The sequence below is a fragment of the Trachemys scripta genome, chromosome 7 (assembly GCF_013100865.1).
Source record: "Trachemys scripta elegans isolate TJP31775 chromosome 7, CAS_Tse_1.0, whole genome shotgun sequence".
Lineage (NCBI taxonomy): Eukaryota > Metazoa > Chordata > Testudines > Emydidae > Trachemys > Trachemys scripta.
The window spans coordinates 89,795,852-89,820,022 of NC_048304.1; the positions used below are offsets into that span (position 1 = coordinate 89,795,852).

The 24,171-nt window shown below is 37.0% G+C and overlaps 1 protein-coding gene across 1 annotated transcript in view; it reads left to right on the forward strand.

The window, feature by feature from the left end:
• Positions 1-24,171, forward strand: part of PCDH15 (protocadherin related 15) — a 698,694-nt gene that overhangs the window by 639,701 nt on the left and 34,822 nt on the right. The window contains exons 28-30 of the mRNA XM_034775466.1: positions 8,482-8,658; positions 19,479-19,697; positions 23,080-23,088. Coding sequence (XP_034631357.1) covers positions 8,482-8,658; positions 19,479-19,697; positions 23,080-23,088 — 405 coding nt within the window. The remainder of the gene's footprint in view (positions 1-8,481; positions 8,659-19,478; positions 19,698-23,079; positions 23,089-24,171) is intronic.

The following is a 24,171-nucleotide window of genomic DNA, read 5'->3' on the forward strand; positions in this document are numbered from 1 at the left end:
TTTTCATATTTATTTAAAATATGCAGTATATCTCTTTATGAATAGGGTACAGTTTATAAAGGAATGTGTGACACATGTGGCTCTTCACTTCCCGGTTTTAGCTAAAAACTTCTTGAAATATTTGTAACTATTTCTAGTTTCCTGTGATGGGGTGTCCACCCCATACAAGGCCTGAGCAGGTTAAAGAGAGCCTGTTAACCTTGTAGGCTGCACCTGGAGGAGAGCCAGGAGTAGATGAAGCCCCGCTGGGCAGGGGTAGGCTGGGCTTGTATAAAGTCAAGGAGTTGAGAGCAAGAGGAGGCTTGCTTGCTCGGCTGGTGGCTGCTGGCCAGAATGCAGGCTGGGAGAGGCTGAGAGCTGTAGCTTGTAACTCAGAACTTGGGGGCAGCTTGGGTTGGTCGCTGGTTGGCTGACTGAGGAGAACTAGAAAATGAGGGAGAAGGAGCAAGGAATGAGGAATAGCTTCAGATTAGGAAGAAGAAAACAAGAATGGAAATATCTGTATCTGAACAAAAGGTAGCAGACTTGGCTGGTGTATTTGCTATTTGTGCTGTATTGTTGGTCACCTAAGTCAAATGATCTTGCATCTCTTCCCTAAATGGATGACCTAAGTTGTAGAAACAGCAAGAATCCATTTTCTGGCCATCGATTATTCATAGGCATACTTAATTTTTTCCAAAAATCTGTTGTATGAATAATCAATACAGCTTGTCAAAACAGCTTCAAGGGCATTTGTGGTCAACACATTTTCATAAATGTGCTATTATTCACAGTGCTTGCTTCCTGCAAATAAAACCTATTCATCTGAATGTTTGCAAATAAAAGATATTATAGACACCAGCTAAGTAAATTGGAAGGCTGTGTTTGCAAAAATAAATAAATAAAAAAAACCACAAATACAGTCTAGCAGTTCTTACCAAGCTATAGTTTGGAAAATAATATGTTATTGTAGTCATGTACCATCTACATATCTAATAACCCATGCAAGAAGATGACAATTACACAAATGAAAAGAGAGGCAAGGTGAGTGAGGTAATATCTTTTACTGAACCAGCTTCTGTTGGTGAAAGAGACAAGCTTTTGAGGTTACCTGAAGGAGCGCTCTATATAGCTCAAAAGCTTGTCTCTTTCACCAACAGAAGTTGGTCCAGTAAAAGATATTACCTCACTCACCTTGTGTCTCTCCTGTCTTGGGACCAACAGGGCTGCAACAACACTGCAAACACAAAAGAGTCTTTTAAGTGCTAATTCCATTTTCTGTACTAAAGGATCTCAGTACTAAAATAAAATGTGATAAATCAACAAGTGGGGGGTAGGTGTTATAAACTATTACAGGATTAGAGCATGTAAGATTATGTCTGTCATGGACTTGGAAGTGACCAGAGAAATTCAAGGATTAGAAAATGTCATACTTAAATTTCCAATGGAATATAAAAGTGAACAAGCATTTTTTATTATAAACTCCATGTATAAAAACATGCGTCTGGTTCTCCAAAATATATTGAGCCTGCATTTAAGAATATAAAACTTCAGTATTTTAACAACGGTAGTCAGTATGACATTTAAAGTTGACTCCCACCTTTTCTCATAGGACTGTCTGTCGCACTTTTTAGCACAGAAAATCTGATCCCGGTATGAGAAATGTCACATTCTCAATGACACCTTTCCTTCTCAGTCATCCTACATCACACCATGGATACTGAAAATATAGGTCAAATTTTTCCCCTCTTCATACCTCTGTAAACAACTGCGACTTCTATCTGGATAATACCTGAGCTGAAAAACACTGTAGCTATATCACCGAAATATTTCAGAAATTAAATTTTTCCTTTTAATGTTTATTGCTGGTAAAATAGGGTAACCTTATTATGGAGGTCACCAGGTGTCATGTAAAAGGGACAACTAACAGGAATGCTTGACAAACAAAACTGTAACAATGCCTGTGACTTTTATTTTATCTGTGTCCATGTGCATAACAATTCTTTCTTAGAATGTTCATTTATTTTTAATTTAATTGGAAAAAAGAGTTAATATCTTTTGAAATCCTACTCCTTTATCAAAATGACACACATACATTAGCTACCATTGGGGTTCCAAAATCCTTGGCGGCTTGCTGAAAATCTTACAGCAAATTCTGACATGCATTATTTCACTGAGCCTGCTTAAAGAAACTTATCAAGAAATACCAATTCTCATTGCCAAGAACACCTTTTAGCCCTCCTATGCAAGGTTTTTTTTTTCTGTTCTTTTCATGAATCAGTGGAAAGTGAGGAGTGGTGGGGTTTGTTTGTTTGTTTTTTTTATTGGTTTCATTTGTTGTGCAGCTGCTTTTTGTACAGCTCTCTAAATCATTTAAACTCATCAGTGTCTTAACAGGGAAACGTTGCTATCCTAGTTCTTGATAGATGATCATTCTCCATTATTACTAAATTAGGACTATGATCCACTGGAGACTCTTCAGAAATTATTCTTCCTGAGCCCACCATTAACCACTATTATCAGTTAGCACAGCATTAACAACTATTCAAATTGACTTCTTTACCAGCACTCCAGATCACCCGGTATCTCAGTGGAACAATCAAATGGTTAGCTACTTCTATCTCTCCACTTATTTTTTCTTTACCGGGTAATAAACATTAATTCTTCAGTCTCCTACCTTTTCTCAGGTTCGCTGTCCTACCTCAAAAAAGCCTTCATTCATCAAACTTGTCATCTACTTACTGAGTAGTCTTTCGGGTAATATGTAAAACAAACAGTAAGGCATATCCTCTATAGTTGAATAAACTATCTATCAGCTGAGTCCACTAATTACCATATTCCTTTAAACTCTGCACAGCCTCAGCGGTCTTATGAAGAGAAAGGAAAAAGAGAATCTTCTTCATTTGCTGTACTCTTATTCCCTCCGTCTATCAGTTTTGAGCAGTACTTTATGTTGTACTTACATCCTACTTTCCAGGCTGCCTTTTTCTTTCCTAGCTTTCATAAGCAACTCCTACCTGGATAGTAATGGTCCTCCACTAGTGGCTCCTAGATCTAAAAATAATAGAGGGAGTCATTATGTGAATGTAATTTCCCCTCAGTTCCTTTGGAAAAAAATAGCATTATACAATGCAGTCCTGTTGTGCCTTTTCAGATAGAGCTATAAACTGCTTGAGCTACATTTTTAAACTGCTTACAACAGCAGTAAAAGAAGACCTTCCTGCTGAGATCTTGGATAGGCCTCTTTGGCTAAAGTAGAGATGTGTGTGTATTGCTCTTTGGGTGAATGCAACATAATGCTTCTTCCTTGGCGTCAGATATAACGTATTACAATAAGAAAAGTAGCAAAGACAGCATGATAGTGGGCCTCCTACAAAGCAGGAGCACAAAGAGAAGAAAAGAAACTTCAATCAGATACAAATTTACCTAATTTTATATAAACTGTCTCCAAATGATTGGCGTTCCCCTATATAAAGTATTATATTCTACCAGTTGGTCTTTAACAAAATCTCTATAAAATATTTATAAATATGCGTAGTAAATTGATTCAATGCAACTTTTTTGCATAGATACATTATTGTATGTGATATAACAATAATCTTTTGTACAGAACAATTATTTTGAGAGGGGGAATACCTCCCTTGGATAAGCAAAGCAAGATCATACATTATTGACATTTAATATAAGTAATTAATTTAGCCAGTTTATACTGTCCTACTTTCCTTTATCAGACAGCTTTCCTGCAAAATCAGATTACAAAAAATGTGCATTATATCCTAAGAATAGAACCTGGCCCCAAGTCTGCCTTCTTTGCTATGTGTAGGCTGGCTAAAGCAGGCAGAAAGCTGACTTCACTGGCTGGTGAAGGATTTCCCTGGCATTGTAGGACCAACAAAAACAGATCTGTGCCATTTTGGAAAATCTCCACGTGGCATAGAACCAACATAACCAACTCTGTGCCACTCATGCATCCTGATCCTATTATAAGGGTCATGGTGTGGGAGTAGTGTGGTCAGAGTGCAGAAACAGCTGATATAACTACATATCAGGGCTGTAGCTAGTCACACCATTTTAGAACAGCTCTGAGGCTACTCTAAGATACACTCGGCCTAGAATCAGAATGTACAGCCATCTTTGCTGGCACAGCTGAGGATCTGTCTCCTGGATTAGTGGACATTTAGCAACGTCACAAAACAGCCAGAGTTTGCCTGCTTAACCACAGTTGGAAAGGTATACTCAGGAATGATTGATTGGAAAAGCAGGGAACTTTAAAATCAGTATTGAGATACATTCACAGAGCTGCTTGGGAAATCTTATATGATGTTTGGAAATGTCATTACTGCTGTTTGCTAATTTGAATAATCACTAAATTCATCCACAATTTTTTAAAATCAAGAGTCAACATTTTCAAAATTGGGCACCTAAAGTTGTGCATCTACATAAATGCCCTGGTTTTCAGAGGTATTTAGCACCTGCAGCTCCCATTATATAGTAATGTAGTTATTTCAGAGTGCTGTGAAATAGATGGCATTTCATAAATCACTTTCTGTGTGCTCCAGTGATTCCACAAAGTAAGCTATAAAAATATTAGAGAAAGAAAAAAAAAAAACCTTTTCCCTTAGGACTTTTTCATTTTGAAAGTTTTAAAGTGTTTAGGTATAGATACTGATCAAAACCAGAATGTTCACTAGGTTGAACTATGTTTACATTTTTTTTTTTGTCAGTATCACCTATTGTTTGTACAGATCTTTTACACAACAACAGAGAAAAGAAATACATTTTAGAAAATAAGAGATTGTGATTATTAAACCACAACATTGACAAGAAAACTCCATGATATTTGTACTATCTGATGTTAATTTTAATTCATTAAATTTTTTCTTTTTAAATTGGCAAGTTTTCAAGTTGACAGTATCCCTTTAAAGTACAGTTATTCTCTGATAAGTAACAATGTAAGAATGGCATCAAAGAGTTCTATTATTCATTGTGTGTCCGTTATTCTTATGTCAAATATGCTCAGTGTCTGAGTCAAAATGGTTTTCCCCCCAATGGTCAGCCCTGAAAACTTATTCTGGTATGTGAGATTCAAGGAGGGATCTTCCCTTTCTGCATACCTATAATAAATTTTTTCCGGACAAATTATGCCCTCAATGGCACATGTACAAATATCTGGTCTTCATTTCATTTGCACAAGTATAATTGATTGGAATTTGGTAAACAATTCTGATGAAGATGCACAAGAAGGAAGAGAATCTAGCTCACTGTTCTTTGTTGTCTGTGCAGAGCTGTAAGAGTTAAGGTAGTAAAAACTATTTTTTTCACTTAATCAGCAGATATGAATCTAAACACATGCAGGGGGCAGATCTGTTGAGAAGAAGGTGCTAATGCTGCATAGTCAATTATCAAATTAGAACTTCACTTTAAATTAATTTTGACTAATAAATTACCTCTAATTATAAACTTTTTTATTGTTTGCTAAATGTGCCTTTTCATGTTTGTTTCTAAAATATTGTGAAAGAAGAGAGTCCTTTGTGCTGAAAATAAGCTGCCAAGTGGTAGCTTACTGCAGTGTTTTAGTATCAAAGGTAAACTTGAATTACTTTTTAAGTTACGCTCCAGAGATTTGCACACCTTTCAATACTATTTTCTTTAAATGCTACTTTGCAATCTTTAATGTATGCTTTTTTGTTTTTCATTGAATCATCATAATGTTCCATTTTATATATATAATAAATTGCCTTTATCCTAAAAGTATAATTATTATTGTAATTCACATGTACTGTGTTTCTTGCAACATCAGTCAAAGTCAGTTGTCTGTAGTGTAAGTATTTGTCATAGTCAAACACTATTATGTTATTTATTCTTTGATTCCAATAATGTTTTAAACAGCTACTCTGTAATGGGATTGAGAATCTGGGTAAATTTGAACAGCTGCCATGAGTTCTTGAGAATAATGCATAGTATTATCAAGTTCTGGTAATACTAACCATTGCAACCTTAACAGGGATGTCAAAAACATAATCAGTAGGAAGGCAGAGGATTTAATAAAACTAAGTGCTGGTAAATGTAACTGCCTATGAGAAACTGGTTTGATTTTAGCACTGATGAGATCAGGATTCATGAGATCCATAATGAAAATGTGTATGAACATTTCCAGATCTTTCTGAGCTGGATATAATACTGGTCCATGCAAGAAAGAAAACCTTTGGGCAATATTTTAAAGAAAATTGGGATTTCTTTTAGTCACTTGTAGTCATGTAATATTTTGGATGTTTTTATAGTTACCTGTGGGTTTTAGTCTTACACTGTCACAATCTTTACCAGACTAAAATTGACCTAACGGAGCATTAATTAGGTATGTGTGGCAGGGCTGCAGCTCCAGCTGCCAAGTAGTGTGTCATAGGTAGGAACAAAGCAGATTTAATACTCACAGTAGTCAATGAGTGCTTGTTTATTTGAAGCTAATCAGTTGCTAGTGTACTTAACAGGAAGGAGCTTCCAATCCATACCTGCTATTTTTTGGTTGATTTTGGACTCTGCATTATGTCTGGCCACATTTGGCAGGTCAGAGTATACTCATGTTGCTAGATTAGAAACTATATTTTGCAGGGTTTTGCTTTTCAGAAACTTACAACAACACTATAACTCCAGGGGTATTTTGGCATTTTCACAAAGAGAAGGGAAGAGGAGTCTTAGAAATTAACGGAAGTCAATAATCTTTTAAAATTGTGATTTAGCAGTATTGCTCTTTCAGCATTACTTTTCTCTGCTGAATACATGTGGTAATGATTTATCAGGGAAAAACAGAAGCAGAAGGTTTCCAGTTATTTGACCCAATGAAAGTGTCTATCTTGACACAGGTTTGATCAGTCCTAAATGCCCTACACAAGTTCTAGTACTATATTAGCAATTTTGTTCGGCAAACCTCTTCCATTTTTGTATTTCCAGGCCATCTATTGCACAACACCACATATTTTCCGGAATGTGTTTTTAAAGTGAATGATTTCAGTCAGTCATAGTCCAAATTTTTATTTTTCTCTCATCGATATATATGAATCCCTTAAAGTTGTTGGGGCCTGTTCACTTTGTAGACCTGCTCTACATAAAATTATCTATTTATGGAAAAGAAATATTTATTATTACTCCTAAATACTCATGAAAAACATATTTATGAAGGTTTGTAAAGTTTTCCCTGAAACAAGAAAGAAGCAGAGCTCATACCTACCCTGAGCAGAAATACCTAAGGCACTGCTGTAGGACACAGTAAAAGGAGGAGGAAAAGAATAACCTCTCCAAGAAATTAAAATAAAATGAATGTAAAAATAGCAAATACACATGATGTTGAAATAATGAGTATCATGTTATAGGAATTCCTGTGGAAAATATGAAAAATATGACAAAATAAAGTTTTGTTTTCTCAGTACCTGATTCTAAAACCCTTGCTCACATCCAGTAATCCTTACTGATTCAAGTAGTCCCACTGAAGTCAGTTATTGATACTGCCAATGGGACTTCTTGCATAAGTAAGTATTATTCTGTGTGAGAACTTCTGCAAACATTAATTTGCAACTTAGCAAGATCAATAACACACAGAAAAAGGAAATGTATTAAATATTAAAATTAGTGAAAGGGTCACCATGAAGAATCAGTAAAATGGTCAGTAAATGTTATCTTCTGTAGTCTAGTATGTTTCTTATGAATCTTATTTTTCTTGCCTATTGACACATTGGTATTCAAGCTGATATTTCATTGAGTGTATTACCATATACTACATACAGCAGTTTGCATTGATTGCTTCTTTTCTGGAAGTAAAATAAAGTAGATCTGCTGTAGTTTATTGTTGTTATGCCCCTGAGATCTTGGACTTAGCTGTCTCTAAATCACTTAACCTATCTGTCATCCTTTGTCACTTTCTGTATAACTTTTGCAATTTGTTTACAGATAATTTTTATTTTCCGGTAGTAAACCTATCAGACCAATACTCCAACCTCTCCCATGATTGTAAAGCTTATTTACACCTTTAGGAGTTGCAGGTATACTCGTACCTGATATGTTATGTCATACTGTATGTTCAGATGATATACTCCACTGAAAATGGTTGAGGATATTATTTTTGTGTGTGAGAGAATTTACTACCCCTCAAGTGTAAAGGTAGAACTAAAGAGTTCTGAAACCATGTAATTCCACAAAAGCTTGACAGTTTTATTTGTAAAATACAGTTGCAATTTCCCATGAGGCATTTAAAACTCTAACTATATCATAAATACAAAGAGTTAGACTTAAGGAAACTGTGTGCAATGACCTCCCCTAACATTGCTAAGTTTTTCCTAAGGGGTGAGTATTTAAGAGGTTATGTTGGAATGGGGATTTTATGAATGGGACTCATAGGGTTAGCAGCCTACAAAGCCAATGTTTTGGTCTATTAGATTACGGTTCAGGTTTTGTTAGTCTTTGTTAGAATGAATAAATCACCATAACTTTCTGACTCTATTTCATTTTCAGGATTTTGGAACGCTATGTTCAAGATCAGATTCCTGGTGCAACGGTTGTGGTAGAATCCATTGGAGCCCGCAGATTTGGAGATGGATTTTCAGAAGAGGATTACTCCAAATCTGACTTAATGGTCTATGCAATTGACCCTCAAACAAACCGAGCTATAATGAGGAATGAACTTTTTAAGTAAGTATCTAAAATCATTTGTCACTGATGTCTGTATTCTTGTTGCCTGTTTTGCAGCACACTATCTTTATTTTCCTTCAGTGCCTTGGACTTCTGCTGATTCACAACCTTCAATTCCATTCTTCCCAAGATTCTTACAGATCTCTGGAAAAATATGGTGTTTGTGGGTGCCTCCTGCTGCTCATTCCACAAAGACAAACCCTGTACCTTCAATGGATTGATGGAGGAGCTTATTATGGAGTGGATTCTCATGGAGCTTTTCTACTCTAGTGAAACCAGTGGTCACCTTTATGTGGGAGGGGGCAATCCAAGACCAGATTGATAGTGGCTGAAAGTCATTGCCATATATTAAATGGCTAGACATTTATATGTGTAGTGAGAATATGCACAGTCTAGGATAGGATCTACATAGGATTAAAACAATTATAGGGGTTATAAACCTTCATGCTTCAGGGCTGAAGCCAACCACTAACTAATGGGTTTAAGAAAGAACTTCCCCTCTGGGTAGTTTGCGCCATTGCTCATTACAGGTTGATGCACTTTCCTTTAAAGGTGGTACTGGCTGCTGTTGTAGACAAAATATGGCAGTAAATCTAATAGTCTAATCCACTATGGCAATTCCTTCATGTTCTTAATTAATTTCCAAGTGGGTGAACATTTGCCGGCATCACAAAAACCACCACAACTATTGGCTTATCTTTGGTAGTCTCAGAAGCCAACGACCGAATGGCATGGAAATTAAATTGCCTTCTCACTTCTAGACATGGTATCTCTAGGTAATGGCTGGGAGTAGTTTATGGGACTAAATGAGTACCTTACTCTACAGACATGTCATTCTGTCACTTTTTGTAAGCACTGTGTTCAATCAAAATGTATATATGAATAGATAAATTCCTTCTCTGCCACCTGCAGAAATCACCCTCTTAGACCTATTATTTTTAGCTTGGTTTCCAAATGTATTTCCATGAGCCTCGTATTTGTATGAAAGCAAGGAAAAGGCTTACCTAGTCTTTCCAGATCAACTGTTGTCTGCTGCTTCTTCCTACATTTTGTCTGAGTGTTTGCTTCTCCCGCAGTGAGAGTTGGACCAGAGCATTCAGAGATGGCATAAGGCAGTCTGTGTCCTTCACAGATCTAAAAACCAAATGGCCGTAAGCTTCCTTTGGATTAATTACAGTCTGAGGCACCTAGATCCATACAGGCAACAATTATGAGGCCAGAAGAGACCAGTGTGATCATCTAGTCTGATCTCCTGTATAGCAGAGGCCAGAGCAGTTTCCAAAATTACTTCTTGTTTGAACTAGAGTATATCTTGTAGAAAAACATCTAATCTTGATTTTAAAATTTCCAGTGCAGAATTCGTCATGCCCCTTAGTAAATTGTTCCAATGGTTATTTATCCTGACTGTTAAAACGTTGTCTCTTATTTCTAGTCCAGTTTGTCAAGCTTCAGCTTCCAGCCATTGGATTTTTCTAGATAGAAGAACCCTCTATTATCTAATTTCTATTCCCCGTGTAAATATAGGAGTGATCAAATCACCCCTTAATCTTCTCTTTGATAATTTCCTTGAGACTTTAAGTATAAAGCATGTTTTCCAGTCCTTTAAGCATTCTTCTCTGAACCCTCTCCAGTTTTTAAATGTCAGACACCAGAACAGGGCACAGTATTCTGATAGTAGTTGTAACAATGCCAACTCCAGAAGTAATATAATCTCTATAGTCCTACTTGATATTCCCTTGTTTATGCATCCAAGTATCTTGTTAGCCCTTTTAGCATCATACTGGGAGCTCATAGTCAGCCGATCCTTCACCACAACTCCAAAATCTCTTTCAGTCTGCTTCTCAAGATTGAGCCTCCCATCATCAAAGTATAACCTGCTTTCTTCCTAAAAGTATGACTTTACGTTTAGTCATACTAAAACTCGTATTGTTTCCTTGCACCTAGTTAAGCAAGCAATCCAAAGTTGCTCTGTATTTGTGACTTGTCCTCTTCTTTATTTAACATTCCCCCAATTTTTTTGTCATCTGCAAACTTTATCAGTGATGATTTTATGTTTTGTTTCATGTCATTGATAAAAATGTTAAATAACACAAAGCCAAGAATCAATCCCCCCAGGACCCTACAAGAGCCACAACAATGATGTTTCCCCGTTTACAATTACATTTCGAGACCTATCAACCAGTTCTAAATGCATTTAATGTGTGCCATAGATGCAAATGGATGATAGAACAGACAGGGTGAAGCAAATAGTTGCATGATGGTTGGATAGAGGGATTACATACAGTACCTGGATTAGGCTGACCCCCTTGAAAATCAGTGGGTGCTTGTTACAGGTCCACTGAGGAAGTACAGAAGAGATCTGTTGATGTAGCCATAAAAAGAGTGCTTGTCAAATCCCCCAAGAAGAACCCAGGACCCAATTACCTCATCAGTTGCACTCAACTCTCAGCAAAGTTAATGGGAATTGTGTCCACAACTGGTGGGATAATCTGGCCCCTGCATTATGAGAGGTATTTGCATGTGGGATACATTCAAATTAAATGGGGCCCACAGTTTAGGCCCCCGTAAACTCTTCATTGCTGCTCTCCCTTGACTCTTTCATCCCAGATGACCACCTTTGATGGTGAAGTTATTGGGAGTCTTGGAGAATGTTAGAGAATGGCTCTACCAAGTGAAAACTAGTCTGAACATACTTCCTGTAGATAGTGTGTGCTCCAGCTATCATGATGATTGTGATCCTTGTAGATCCGTGTAGCACAGTGTTCCTAAATTCAGACTTGGATTCCAAATGTGGTAGTGCAAGATCCTGCCTTAATCTACCTACATACAAAGTGAGCCAATGCACATGCATATGGGTAATTACCTGTTATGTGCGCACACTGTGGATTTTTGCTGACAAAATGCCCTTGTGTGGGCAGAAAATTTGGCCATATTTATGTCAGGGTCCATTGAAAGTACAGAAATGTATTTTGTAGTCCAGACTTGGATATACAGTACTGTATAGTGAGGAGAGGTTAAAATGCAAATGTTCAGACATATAAAAAGCATTAGCTTTCCCGGTTTGTACTGCTAAAGGATAATATTAGCTGTGGAAGGAACCTCATTAAAATGCTTCATGTGCCTCCATAGTCGGTGTATTTTTTTCTTTTAAAGCTTTTAAAAATTTAGATCAGCAAAATCCTGGAGAATGCTTTCCTGCCCTTGGGGTAGAGGTGAATAAGCATCATCATAGTAAAGTAAAGGAGAGGAATGAAGAGTTTCATTACTTGAAATCTGAAGCATTACCATGTTTTATATAGTGAGGGGTGAATCTCAAAAGATTTGGTTCAGATAAGCTCAGATGCTTATTCAAATCTAGAGAAACTCCCTCCCTAAAACTGCAGCCTTCTACCTGTAGTTGGGCTTTTAACGGGGAGGTTCAGTGATCCTTCCCCACCGCACAAGTGGGATGTCTTCAGAGGCAACATTAGTGGTCCTCCTCCCACTGGAAAGAGATTGCCAGGTTTTATAACCACCCTATGCCAACCCACTAAGAATGATCATCGCAGGGAGTTCAGTACCAGAAGGAAGATTCTTGGTAGCAGGGAACCCTGTGTAATAAACAGCAGATGCCAGGGGCTAATAGTCAGAGATAGAAAAACACATCAAGTCTCTATTTGAATACACAGATGAAGATGGCCAATGGTAGGAGTTATGGGATGGTACTGGGGATGGGTCTGCCTAACCCAGTGTTTCCCAATCTTGGAAGAGGCTCATATTTTAATATAGGAGGTATGGAGAACATTCAGAACAGTTCCTATTTAGCCCATGAGTTTGCCCATTTGTAGTTTTAGCATTCATACAAAATTATTATTTGAGTATGGGAAAATACTTTCAGATTTCCTTCAGTGATCCTTTACTAAACATTAACTTACAATACATATAGTGTAATTCTGTATATGATCCATAATTGGATCACTGGCTTTAATCTACATTTTGAGCTTTAATAGAAGGTTCCAGCCTTTACCTGTCAATTTCAGAAAAGAATGTTTAATTGGGACTATTGATGAATATTGGGATATGACCCTGGCCCTTGTGTCAGCAGATCTGGTCCCCTAAGCATTCCCCATATATGATGAATTTTCAGGTGACTTAGAGGCACAATAGCAATTCCTATACTATCCCCTTGCCGCAAAGAGCACGGTTTGTACAAGAGGCAAGTGGTTGAGGTATCCTGTCATCTCTTGCTGCCAAAATGGACCTAAGGGGCTATTGGCAGCTAGACACAAGTTAGGGCAACATCAAGGCTGTCTAACTTACACTACTGCTCCAGTCTCCAGCTAGTCTCAGAGTTAGACTGAGGGGGACGAATACCTAAAGGTACCTAAAACCACTATTATACTCACCTCCTGAACTGCACCAAGTGTAGCTTGAATGCAGTTCAGCATCTGAGTCATTGGCTAGAGCAGATGTGGTATCACTGTAGCAATTTTTCAGATTGCATTTAATCATTCCCACTCAAACAGTTCTGTTCAAATAACATATAAGATTAGACTTGCAGAAACAAAAGCCAGTAAAATTTGAATTTTGTTTAAAATTTAAACTTTAACCTATGCTGCTTATTGCCAATTGGGCACAGTAAGAATTTCTCAGAACCATGGGTGATTTTTACATACGCTAATCATTATAATACTTATGAACAATGAGGACTGCACAGTCTTCTTCAGAACTCGTGATCAATAAGGGTTAAATATATGATCTGTCTTGGCCTATGTGCTGTCTTGTGAATGCACAGTAAGTATAGAAAATCTATTTGAGGTTATTCTCAAGTATCGCAGCAACTGTATCAAATTATTTTTTCCACAAATGACTAAAAAGCAATGAAACCATTTAAACTATTTGGACTGAAAATACCAGCATATTTTAATTACACGGTTTTTATTTATTAGTGCACTAAAAGCATTGTAATTTATAAAGAATTCTCTTCTATCTATTCACCTTAAAAATATCCTACATTTAAAAAATCCACCCAACTGAGCCCTTGTGCAGTATGTAGTGAATGTGTATGGTTGAGTTATGAACCCCTTAAAATAAGGGTTTGTAAAAAAAAGTTAACAGAATCTTAACTGAGATGGTGTTAAAGTCTTCCAGAGGTATAATGCTGGCAAAGCTGAATACTTGCATATTCTTCATCAGCACAGAGGACATCTACCATACACCAGTGACATCTAGTGTGCAAATGAAGAATTAGAGCTCTGGTCTCCATTATGCTTGCATTTTCAACATTCATATTGCAGATTCTGTTTAGGTAAGGGTAAATTATTTTTGCTAAATTACCAAAAACAAACACATTATCTGAAAACGGGCCAAAGGCTTAATTATGAATGTTAGCAAAACATAGTAATAAAAAAGGACAAAGTATTCTTTCTTAAAGAAAATATTATTCTCATGACCTTTGGTGGAACATTAGAAGGAGTTGATGGATCAATGAATGATTAATCATTATTCCATTATCAAGGTAGTATTATCAGGGCCGGCTCCAGGGTTTTGGCCGCCCCAAGCAGCCAAAACCAAAAAAATCGCGATCTGCGGCGGCAATTCGGCGGGAGGTCCTTCACTCCGAGCCGGAGTGAGGGACCGTCCGCCGAATTGCCGCCGAATACCTGGACCTGCCACCCATCTCCCAAGCGGCCGCCCCAAGCACCTGCTTGAGAAGCTGGTGCCTGGAGCCGGCTCTGAGTATTATGGAAGCACTGCTCATGTTTCCATAGTTCATGCTTAGCTGAACATTACACATAAGCAAGGATTCAACCACATATGTTGTGTATGAAGAAAACAGCATATCCTCCCAAAAATTATAGCACTTTTTGATTTTTTTAGAATGAATATTCTGAGATTTTAAAGGTAAAAGTTAACTAGTTTCAGTTAAAATTAATTTTAAAAATGGGTCCTTTAAGAAATTTAGCGTCCAGTAGCAGATTGTTTCTGTATCTCAAATTATCTTAATAATGTAATAAAACAGACACTTCAAACTTCCTTTAGAGTTTAAACTAAATGGAATTCATATGCCTAGATTGCATATGAAGATATTTTTGATTAATGGTACTATATTGCATGATTGTTCATAACTTGAGGAGGACCCCCGAGGAATAATTTTTTATTACACTGAAGACCATGCAGAACTATCCTTTTTCAAAATGGCTGCCATCGCCTGTTGTTGTCAATGGGAGTTTGGTCAGAACCTGCCCACGATTAGGTGACCATTTTGAAAAGGACATCATGGCCCAGAAAAAAAAAATCTGTTAGATTTTGAGTTTTAGGCCAAAACATTTTGATTTAAAAATGATTTTTTTCTGTGGAAAGCAGATACTCTTTGTGGCAATTTTAATTTGTAGTTTAATCAAAACCAAAATTTTTCATTGAAAAACAATTAAGATGGAAAATTTTTGAACAGCCCCATTCCTGTTCGGTAAGTGGATAATAAGGGAATTAATTGTGACTCTCAATCACAATTAATTCCCTGGTGCGCTCCTGGAATAGCATAGCCATATGCTGCCCCTTACTCAGATCAAGTTACAAAACTGCGATCTGACACCTAAATTAAGCAATACTATCTCTAGTTTCAGCAAAATTTATTTTGCTTTTTTCAGTGTATCTCAATACACCGGTTTGTTAACTTTGGTCCAAAATTATACTCTTTTACACTATTATACATCTATAGTTACTGTAGATTTTGAGTAATGACAGTAGAATGTAGTCCCTGATGATTAACTCTAATTTCCAGTAGTGTCTAAACCTATCCTGGCAAACTCCTTTGTCTATTTTCATACCTGTGTTGTTATAGTTTTCTACTAATAGTCAGAAGCCAACAGTCCAGAATTGAGAATATTAGTCAATGTTGGTTGTGATCAAATTGTATTGTCATCTGATGGCTGTCTTATGACATATGTAAAATGAGCTAATAGGATATAGCCAGTGTGTAGTGGACAAGGTTATCTCAATTGCTTTCTTAGTGAAAATCTCAGCAGAAAGAGACAGGCTTTTGAGCCACACAGAGCTCTTCTTTGAAAGCTTGTCTCTCTCACCAACAGAACTTCATCTAGTAAAAGATATTACCTCATCCATGTTGTCTCTCTAACATGCTGGGACCAACACGGCTACAACTACACTGCATGCATTATACTACAGTAGTAGTACTTCTTCCAGAAGAGGGTTGAAAATATATGGTGTCATGATATCGATTTTACACTGATTTTTGTACTGTACATTCTCTCAATAAATAGAACGCTCGGTTTACATTGATGTCAGACTAGCAACTTTCATGAGTCCCAAACTAACTTTAAAAATGTATGATCGTGCTCTATTTAATGTAGTTAAAGTATTATAAAGATTGTGGGCATTATTTTCCCCTGTTCCAGCCTCTTTGCATGCCACTCAGGAATCTGGACACAACTGCTCAGCTAAGAATTCCCTTGAAAGAGTAGGTACTATGAACTAGCTTGAACAGGTTCCTGCATCAGCCATCCCCCACCTGAGCATACAGGGCATTTCCCTAGTTTTCTCTAATTTACACAATCACTGGAGCAGGTGTGGCTTGATAATTGTGGCTTGCTCATTTACCCCTAGCCCCAAGCAGATTTTGACACAGGAAAGAATCTGGCCCAATACATGCTATGCTTTGTTGGATAAATAGCACATTCTTAGAGGCTAAATGATCTAACTTCTATGCAGAGCAGATGTAAGAATGACATCAACAATTATTGAAAGGTGATTTAGTGGCATATTCTCCATGGAATCCCATTCCTTTTAATATGAGGGAAGTGAGGTCATTCAGGATATGTTTAAACATTTCGGAGTGAGCCTCCCAGCCCAGGTCAAAAGACTCAAGCTAGTGGGCTGGTGCTGTAAAAATAGCTGTATAAACAGTACTTTGAAGGTGCAGCTCTGGGTGGAGCTTGGGCTCTGAAGCCTAGAGTCGGGGGTGAACTTCTGCTGTGATTTGATATTCACCTGGTGATTTGTTGTTGTTTAATCTTTCTATGGCTACTTTAAGTTCATCCAGAGTAATATCCTCACAGAAAACATCAAGTTCTGCCCTCTTCCCTAGAAAAGATGGGGCGGGAGGGGGGAATTCCTAACTGTAAGAACAGTAGGACAATGGAACAGACTGCCTAGGGAGGTTGCTGGAGGTTTTCAAAAGCAGGCTGGATAGCCATCTAGTTAGTCTTTGATGGTTTAGACACAACAAATCCTGCATCTTGGCAGGGGGTTAAACTAGATGACCCTTGCAGTCCCTTCTAGCCCTATGATTCTATGATTATCGAAGTTAAATGTTATTTCTGGCAAGAATCTGTTAAGGATATCATGGAAGTGTTCTATCCATCTTTTCGTTTGCTGGTCTAAGGTTTTCCCTTGTTTATCTTTCATTGGACCTTCCCTGCTGTGGCTAAAGTCTCCAGCAAGTCATATAGTGGTTTGATAAAGTGTTCTCATGTGTTCCTTCATTGCTGCCATTTCTGTTTCCAGTGCCTATCTATTGATATATGCTTTTTCTGGCTGATCTTTTTTTATTTCTTTATCTCTATATTCCTCTTTTCAATTATTACCTTATTTTGGCCTTAAGGCATTGAGTAGATTTACCTTAGCTTGTTTTCCTTATGCAATAACATCCCATGTGGTCTTGATAGTCCACTCTTCCTTCTTACCTTTACTAGATTCAAGGATGATATTCGATTTGCTAATGGCTTCCCATGCCATTTCTTGATCATTTAAATACTGTTTCTGCCATATTTGAAAGCTTGTTTGAAAACTGTAATTCAGAAACATTGCTTATTTGGTTAGCCCCAAGCTTAATTATTTTAATCTTTCTTGTAATTTTCTTTACTCGTAGTTTCCTCAATTTCATTTTCATGGTGGCAATACATGGTTGATGATCACTGCCTACGTATGCCCCATTGTATATGCAGACATCTTGAAATGATAATTAGAACATTGTATGTACAAAAATGATCTATTTTATTTTTAGTAACGGTGTCTGGGAGATCCATGTTGTTTTATGGTTCTCTTTTTGAGGAAAGAGTATCCCTTTAATAATAAATTGATTCAACTGACATAGTTCAAGAACACATTTGCCACCATTTTGATGGAAGCCAGTTCCATGTGTGCCATTATGCCATGATTATCTGTCCCCAGCATAGCATGCATATTGCCCAAAACAATGAGAATATCATGTTATGGGACTTTGCTGATGAAGTCCTGCAGAATGTTATAACAAGTAGGCTGATCGATCTTGTCATATTCATTCAGTAGGGTATAACATTGAATGACAGTATCTGAAATCTTGCCTGTATAATTTTGCCATTAACTGATTACCAGTCTAAAATTGCTCTTTGTGCATCAACATTCAAGATCAATGCAGTTCCTTCTCTTCCTCCATCTGGATTTCATGGGTAAAATCAGTTTTAATTGTTGTTTTTCATTTTCATAGAATCATATAACTAGAAGGGACCTCAAGAGGTCATCTAGTCCAGTCCCCTGCACTCAAGACAGGACTAAGTGTTATCTAGACCATCCCTGACAGGTGTTTGTCCAACCTGCTCTTAAAAATCCCCAATGATGGAGATTCCATCACCTCCCTAGGCAATTTATTCCAGTGCTTAACCACTCTGACAGTTAGGAAGTTTTTCCTAATGTTCACCCTAAACCACCCTTGCTGCAATTTAAGCCCATTGCTTCTTTTCCTATCCTTAGAGGTTAAGAAGAACAATTTTTCTCCCTCCTCCTTGTAACAATGTTTTATGTACTTGAAAACTGTTATCATGTCCCGTCTCAGTCTTCTCATCTCCAGACTAAACAAACCCAATTTTTTCAATCTTCCTTCATAGGTCATGTTTTCTAGACCTTTAATCATTTTGTTGCTCTTCTCTGGACTTTCTGCAATTTGTCCACATCTTTCCTGAAATGTGGTACCCAAAACTGGACACAATACTCCAGTTGAGACCTAATCAGCGCAGAGTAGAGTGGAAGAATTACTTCTTGTGTCTTGCTTACAATACTCCTGCTAATACATCCCAGAATGATGTTTGCTTTTTTTGCAACAGCATTACACTGTTGACTCATATTTAGCTTGTGATCCACTATGACCCCCAGATCCCTTTCCACAGTACTCCTTCCTAGGCAGTCATTTTGATTATATCTGCATCTGGCCACCTGCGTTCTATGTTATAATTTTCCATTTCTTTGATGATTTGGGCTGACTTTCTGATGCTAGCATAGTCCTCACATTCCAAAACCCCACACAAAGTTTGGAACAAGCCTGGAACTCTGTTCTACAGGCAACAGTGTCCTTTCAGAGCTGTTTTTGGCTGATATCCATCATGCTGTCCATTTGAGGGCTATCCAACCTATCCAAGGATCTGTATTTGGCATTTTATTTGTTCTACTGTTTCCATAACAAAAGTATTGTATGGGGTTAAATCAACTTCATGCTCAACACCCAACCAGGAGGACCAGAAGACTGATTTTTTTTTATGCGTGGTCTCTGTCCTTCAATCTGTCATGTTTGTTTAACTCTAACTCCCATTGAAGTAGCTCTTGGGGTCATGGAGACAAGTGACCCCAACACATCAAGGTATCAGTCTCTAGGGGAGATTACTATTAAATACATCAGTGATAATACTGAAAAAGGGGTTATGAAAGAATAGTAAGATTCGTAAGTACATAAAGATGAGATACATATTATAGCAGTATATACAGAACATATAGTTATTAACTCAGTGAACTAGTAGTCAGAACAGAATTAACTAGATCTGCTGTAATAGTTTTGTTTTGTAATATTGAAGGTTCTTGGATGGAAAACTTCTGGATATCAATAAAGAATTTCAGCCATACCTTGGGCAAGGAGGACGTATTCTGGAAATCCGCACCCCAGACGTGGTGGCCAACGTTAAGAAGCAGGCACAAGCTGTAGGCTACACAGAAGGAGCATTGCTTGCTTTGGCTGTCATAATCATCCTTTGCTGCATGCCTGCTATTTTAATAGTTATGGTCAGCTACAGACAGTAAGTACTCCAAATTTCTTTGTCATTGAAAATTCTTTCAAATAACCTATACACTTACTACAGGGGAAATATAGTTGGTAGCCCTGAAAACTGGTCTGCTTTGAAAGCTGTCCCACATAGCCAATCTACAGTCTGGTTATTTTTAATGTCTGACGCCTCTTCATGTCTTTATGTATATATGTATTTTTATATTTATTATATATATATGATGGAGTAATTCTTTCAGATTATAGATGAAGTGAAACCAAAACCCTGAATCCAAATATCAAACATGTGAACACGGATTGCAATCTGAATTTCATATCTAGCTTTCTCTTTATCATGCTTCAGCCAGAACTCTGGGTCCATATATGCCCAAACTGTTGGTAGCTCAGCAATCAAAATTCAACTTTTATATTGCAGGGAAAATGAGACGACCCAAAATTTTATTGTGGCTCTAAAATATGAGGCAGTTATTATTTTTGATTTTTTCATACCTGTGAACTACTTGGACTGAAGTTCAAGCATCAAAACATACCGTAGAAAGGTTGCTCTTGTTGTATTCTAGCTCTTTTTGAATAGGCAGAAATCTCATGAGAATCTATTTGCTTTAAATTTCTTGTTACTCTTAATGGATTCAAGAATTTTAAATAGTTTGGCTAACAAATGGATAAACATCTTAACTTTTGTATGCTCATCTGACCCAACAGTTTGAGGTTTTCTCATTAATCCGTATACTCAGTTGGAAATTGAGACCATATATAATATTTCCTTTTTCCTTTCAATAAAAATAAAATAAACTGTGTCGATATACAATCTCTGAGCAACCTTCCAATATTTAAAATTACAAAAACAAAATGCAATTCAGTGAGCTCACACCTTCTCCCAGACAGTAGTAATCAAATACTAACACCTCCATACATCAGCGTATACCTCAATCCCTCTCCTTCTCTTCAAAGGCCAGGTAAAGCAAATGGGCCCTGCAGCATGCCCTATTACTCTGCAAATCTCAGCTACTTAGAACCAATTGTGGGAGGGCTTTCCAGAGCTCAGAAGTTCTTACAAAGGATGCCCCACTATCAGATCCCTGTCTGTTATATTGGGGCGATTAAGTACCAGTGCCTTTGCAGACCGCAACTTGAGGCCATGTATCACTGGGTGAAAGAATATAAAGAAACCAATGTGCATGTATTATAATAGATCACTGGAATATGAATATTATTGCAGGTCTACAATATGGTGTAATTTACCAGGTGAGATTTTAGGCTTACCAGTCATGCTGTTCCTTCCCAAACGGTAACTGGGATAGAACACAGTACTGTTTGTCAATGCCTTGTCATAAGCAACTGCAACTACAGTGACATAAATTTAGTTGTACTTATGATAGGGCTAAATTTGGCTGTATATCTGTCTGTAGCCATTATATATTGTATGTGGATACCATTTTGGGCTCCAGATAATAAAATCAAAAGCAATCTTATGTTTTACAACTGTAAGTTGAGTAACAATTCTCTTTAAAAATGGAGTACTTGTATTTTGGCATTTTTAATAGCTGAGTTAGAATATTCCCTAGAGATAGGGATGATCAGTATTCTGGTGGTTTGTATTATAAATCAAATTTACTTAATCTTTTAAGGAGACATCACTGCATGAAAGAACCCTAGTATGCCTGAAGGCATGCTTAATAGTCACATAAGAGGAGTAACTGGTTTATAGCTATTTTTAAATGGCTGATATTTGTTTGAGTAGCATTTATATCTGTATTTTACCAGGGTTTTTTAGAGACTAATCCTCCAAAAAGAGTCTGAAAGGCTATGGGTTTAATCAGCTCCTGCAGTAGCCAGGGGCTGTACCTGGGGAGGATAACCCTAAAGCACCTCAGGCAATCCAGACTGGAGCCCTTCTGTCAGGATTGAATGGGGAGTATGTGCTGAATAAGCACATCCTCCTCTCCCCAAGCAGTGTTTAACCATTCCCCTTCCAGGCAAAATATACCATTGAGAGCCCTGCACCTCAGAATATACTTCCAGAAAATATATCCCTATGTTGGATCAGGCCTCCCATGTTTCTTGAGTCATACTGTGTTTAAAATTTTCATACAGTAAATTTTTACTAAACAAAGGTTCTCATTAGTTTGCAATGTGACTTCTGTGTGATTTCTTTCAAGGAAGGAAAAGCAAATTGCAAAATTCCCCTTGACATCCATTGGAACAAAATCAGGTCCCAAATATATCAGACTGCTTTAAGGAATCTATTTAGCTGCCGTCCATCTAAAATCACAATTTTTTTGTCTACAGGTATCATGTAGAGTTGGACTTTATATGGAACCACCACAAATAAATTATTAGTATTATGAAAAATAAATCAATAGAATTCATTTAGACTGAAGAGAATATACATGATTTCCATCTTAATATAAACCTTATACTATATTGAATTGCTTAGAAAACAAGTTCATTTTTGTCTTACTCCTTAGCTCCCCTTTTTCAAAGCTGCTTTAATATAATCTCCCGATAACATTTCTGGCAAACTAGCTGCTCAATTTTGCCACTTAGTGCAAAGATTATAGCTGAATAAATGTAACTGTCACACTCAGTGCACATATAATGGAAACATTAAGACTTGCTTGATATTAAAACTCTTTTGTGTGTAGTGGGTAGTTTTTCAATACTTTCCAGCTCAATGATCAGCTAACATCCAAAGAATTAATTTTACTTATTACATTTAAAAAAAAAATAAAAGTTAAACTAAATGAGTTTTACATTGCTTACTTTTAATGTGAAATTATCACTGTTAAAGCACAGCTCACTGACTGTATGTATTGCTTGTAAATAATCTAATAAATTATCATTATTATTTTCTTTTAAGTGATGCTTTGGAATTCACTATCTAGGACAAACCAAAAAGCCAATTATGAAAAATATAGTATGAATTAATCATAGCAAGGGTGGCATATTCTACATAGAAGCCAAAATGTAATTGTGCTTTACTATGAAGGACTGTTTATTTAATATTCACCATGTTAAAATAAGGAGGCAATTATAAAAATTACTTCATCTTTAATATTCTACTTGTAAAAATCCTAATTCATACTTCAATATCCACATCTTTAATCAATATTTTTTTCAGATTCTGTGTAGCCCGTAACTGATTTGTCCCCCTGTAATTCATGTTTATGGATGATAGTTTTATATAGTCTCACAATCACAAAAGGAACTAAATGATTTTCAGTTACTGAAACATAATGGTTCTTAAATATGTCATTAATTTTGCAATTTAACATGTAAAATGATTGTCACTCTTAGTTTATTATTAATATAAGGTTCACTGTTTCAGATAATTGTTGTTATAAATGGAACACTTCTAACATGACTTTCTCTCTCTCTCTCTTGCATGACAACAGATTTAAAGAGTAAGTATTTACTTTTAGATTTGCTTCTTACACTTGTTTAAGAATAATGATAGCTGATCAATATCTACTTTTTATCATTATACAAGAACAAAGGCCATTTGAAATTTAAGGGAAGTAAATGTATTGCCAGTGAAAGGAAATACTTCATATAGTCAAACTGTAGAATGCATTGCTACCTGAGATTTAAAAAGAAACGTCTTAATTTTATGACCATTTAATAAAACATTCAGTTATATGCTAAGATAAGGCAATCAAATGTCATGTTGTTTGCCTGCAGAGAGAAGAGAGGACTTTTTTCCCCATTGTACAGCATTATACAATTAACTAAGTACATTTTATACACAGGTTTAAAGATGGGATGCCATCTTATAAAAGATCAGGTGTTGGCCAAGGTCATAGCCAAGATAGCAGGTTTGGTAAATCAATGGTATGCTCTGAGTGTCTGCTTCACTAAAGCACATGGAGGGGGTCTTAGGCCCATACTGAAGGTGAAATAATGCTTCCAGAACGACAATCTCTCTTTTTCTCTGCAAAGAATTTTCTGTTGGGGCTGTGTGGGACATGGAGGCACAACAACATCTCCTATTTCATTCATGACTCTAGTGAAGGTTAATTCTGGTGAGAATCAATTCCATAGGTGCTCCTAAGAAGCCACAGTATGTTTACGCCAGCTGTCCCTTCTACTCCAGGAGCCAAATTTCTAGGAAGGGGAAGCCAGTAAGATGGTGCCTGCCTCTGTTCATATAAGAGGTCCTTTTCCCTTTGATCCTGAAAATTATGTTACCAAATGGACTTACTCTTGCCAACTCACAGGCTGCCCATCCCTCCCCATTGAGGGGTGCTTCAAAAAACTCTGAATTAAATGTTCTCTTAACTTTTTCACAGGCTCTGCCTAGCTAGGGAATCCAAGAAATAGGGTTAAACGTTAACATACCTTTTATGTGACACATACATACACCTCTACCCCGATATAACGCGACCCTATATAACACGAATTCGAATATAACACAGTACAGCAGTGCTCTGGGAGGGGCGGGGCTGTGCACTCCGGTGGATCAAAGCAAGTTCGATATAACGCAGTTT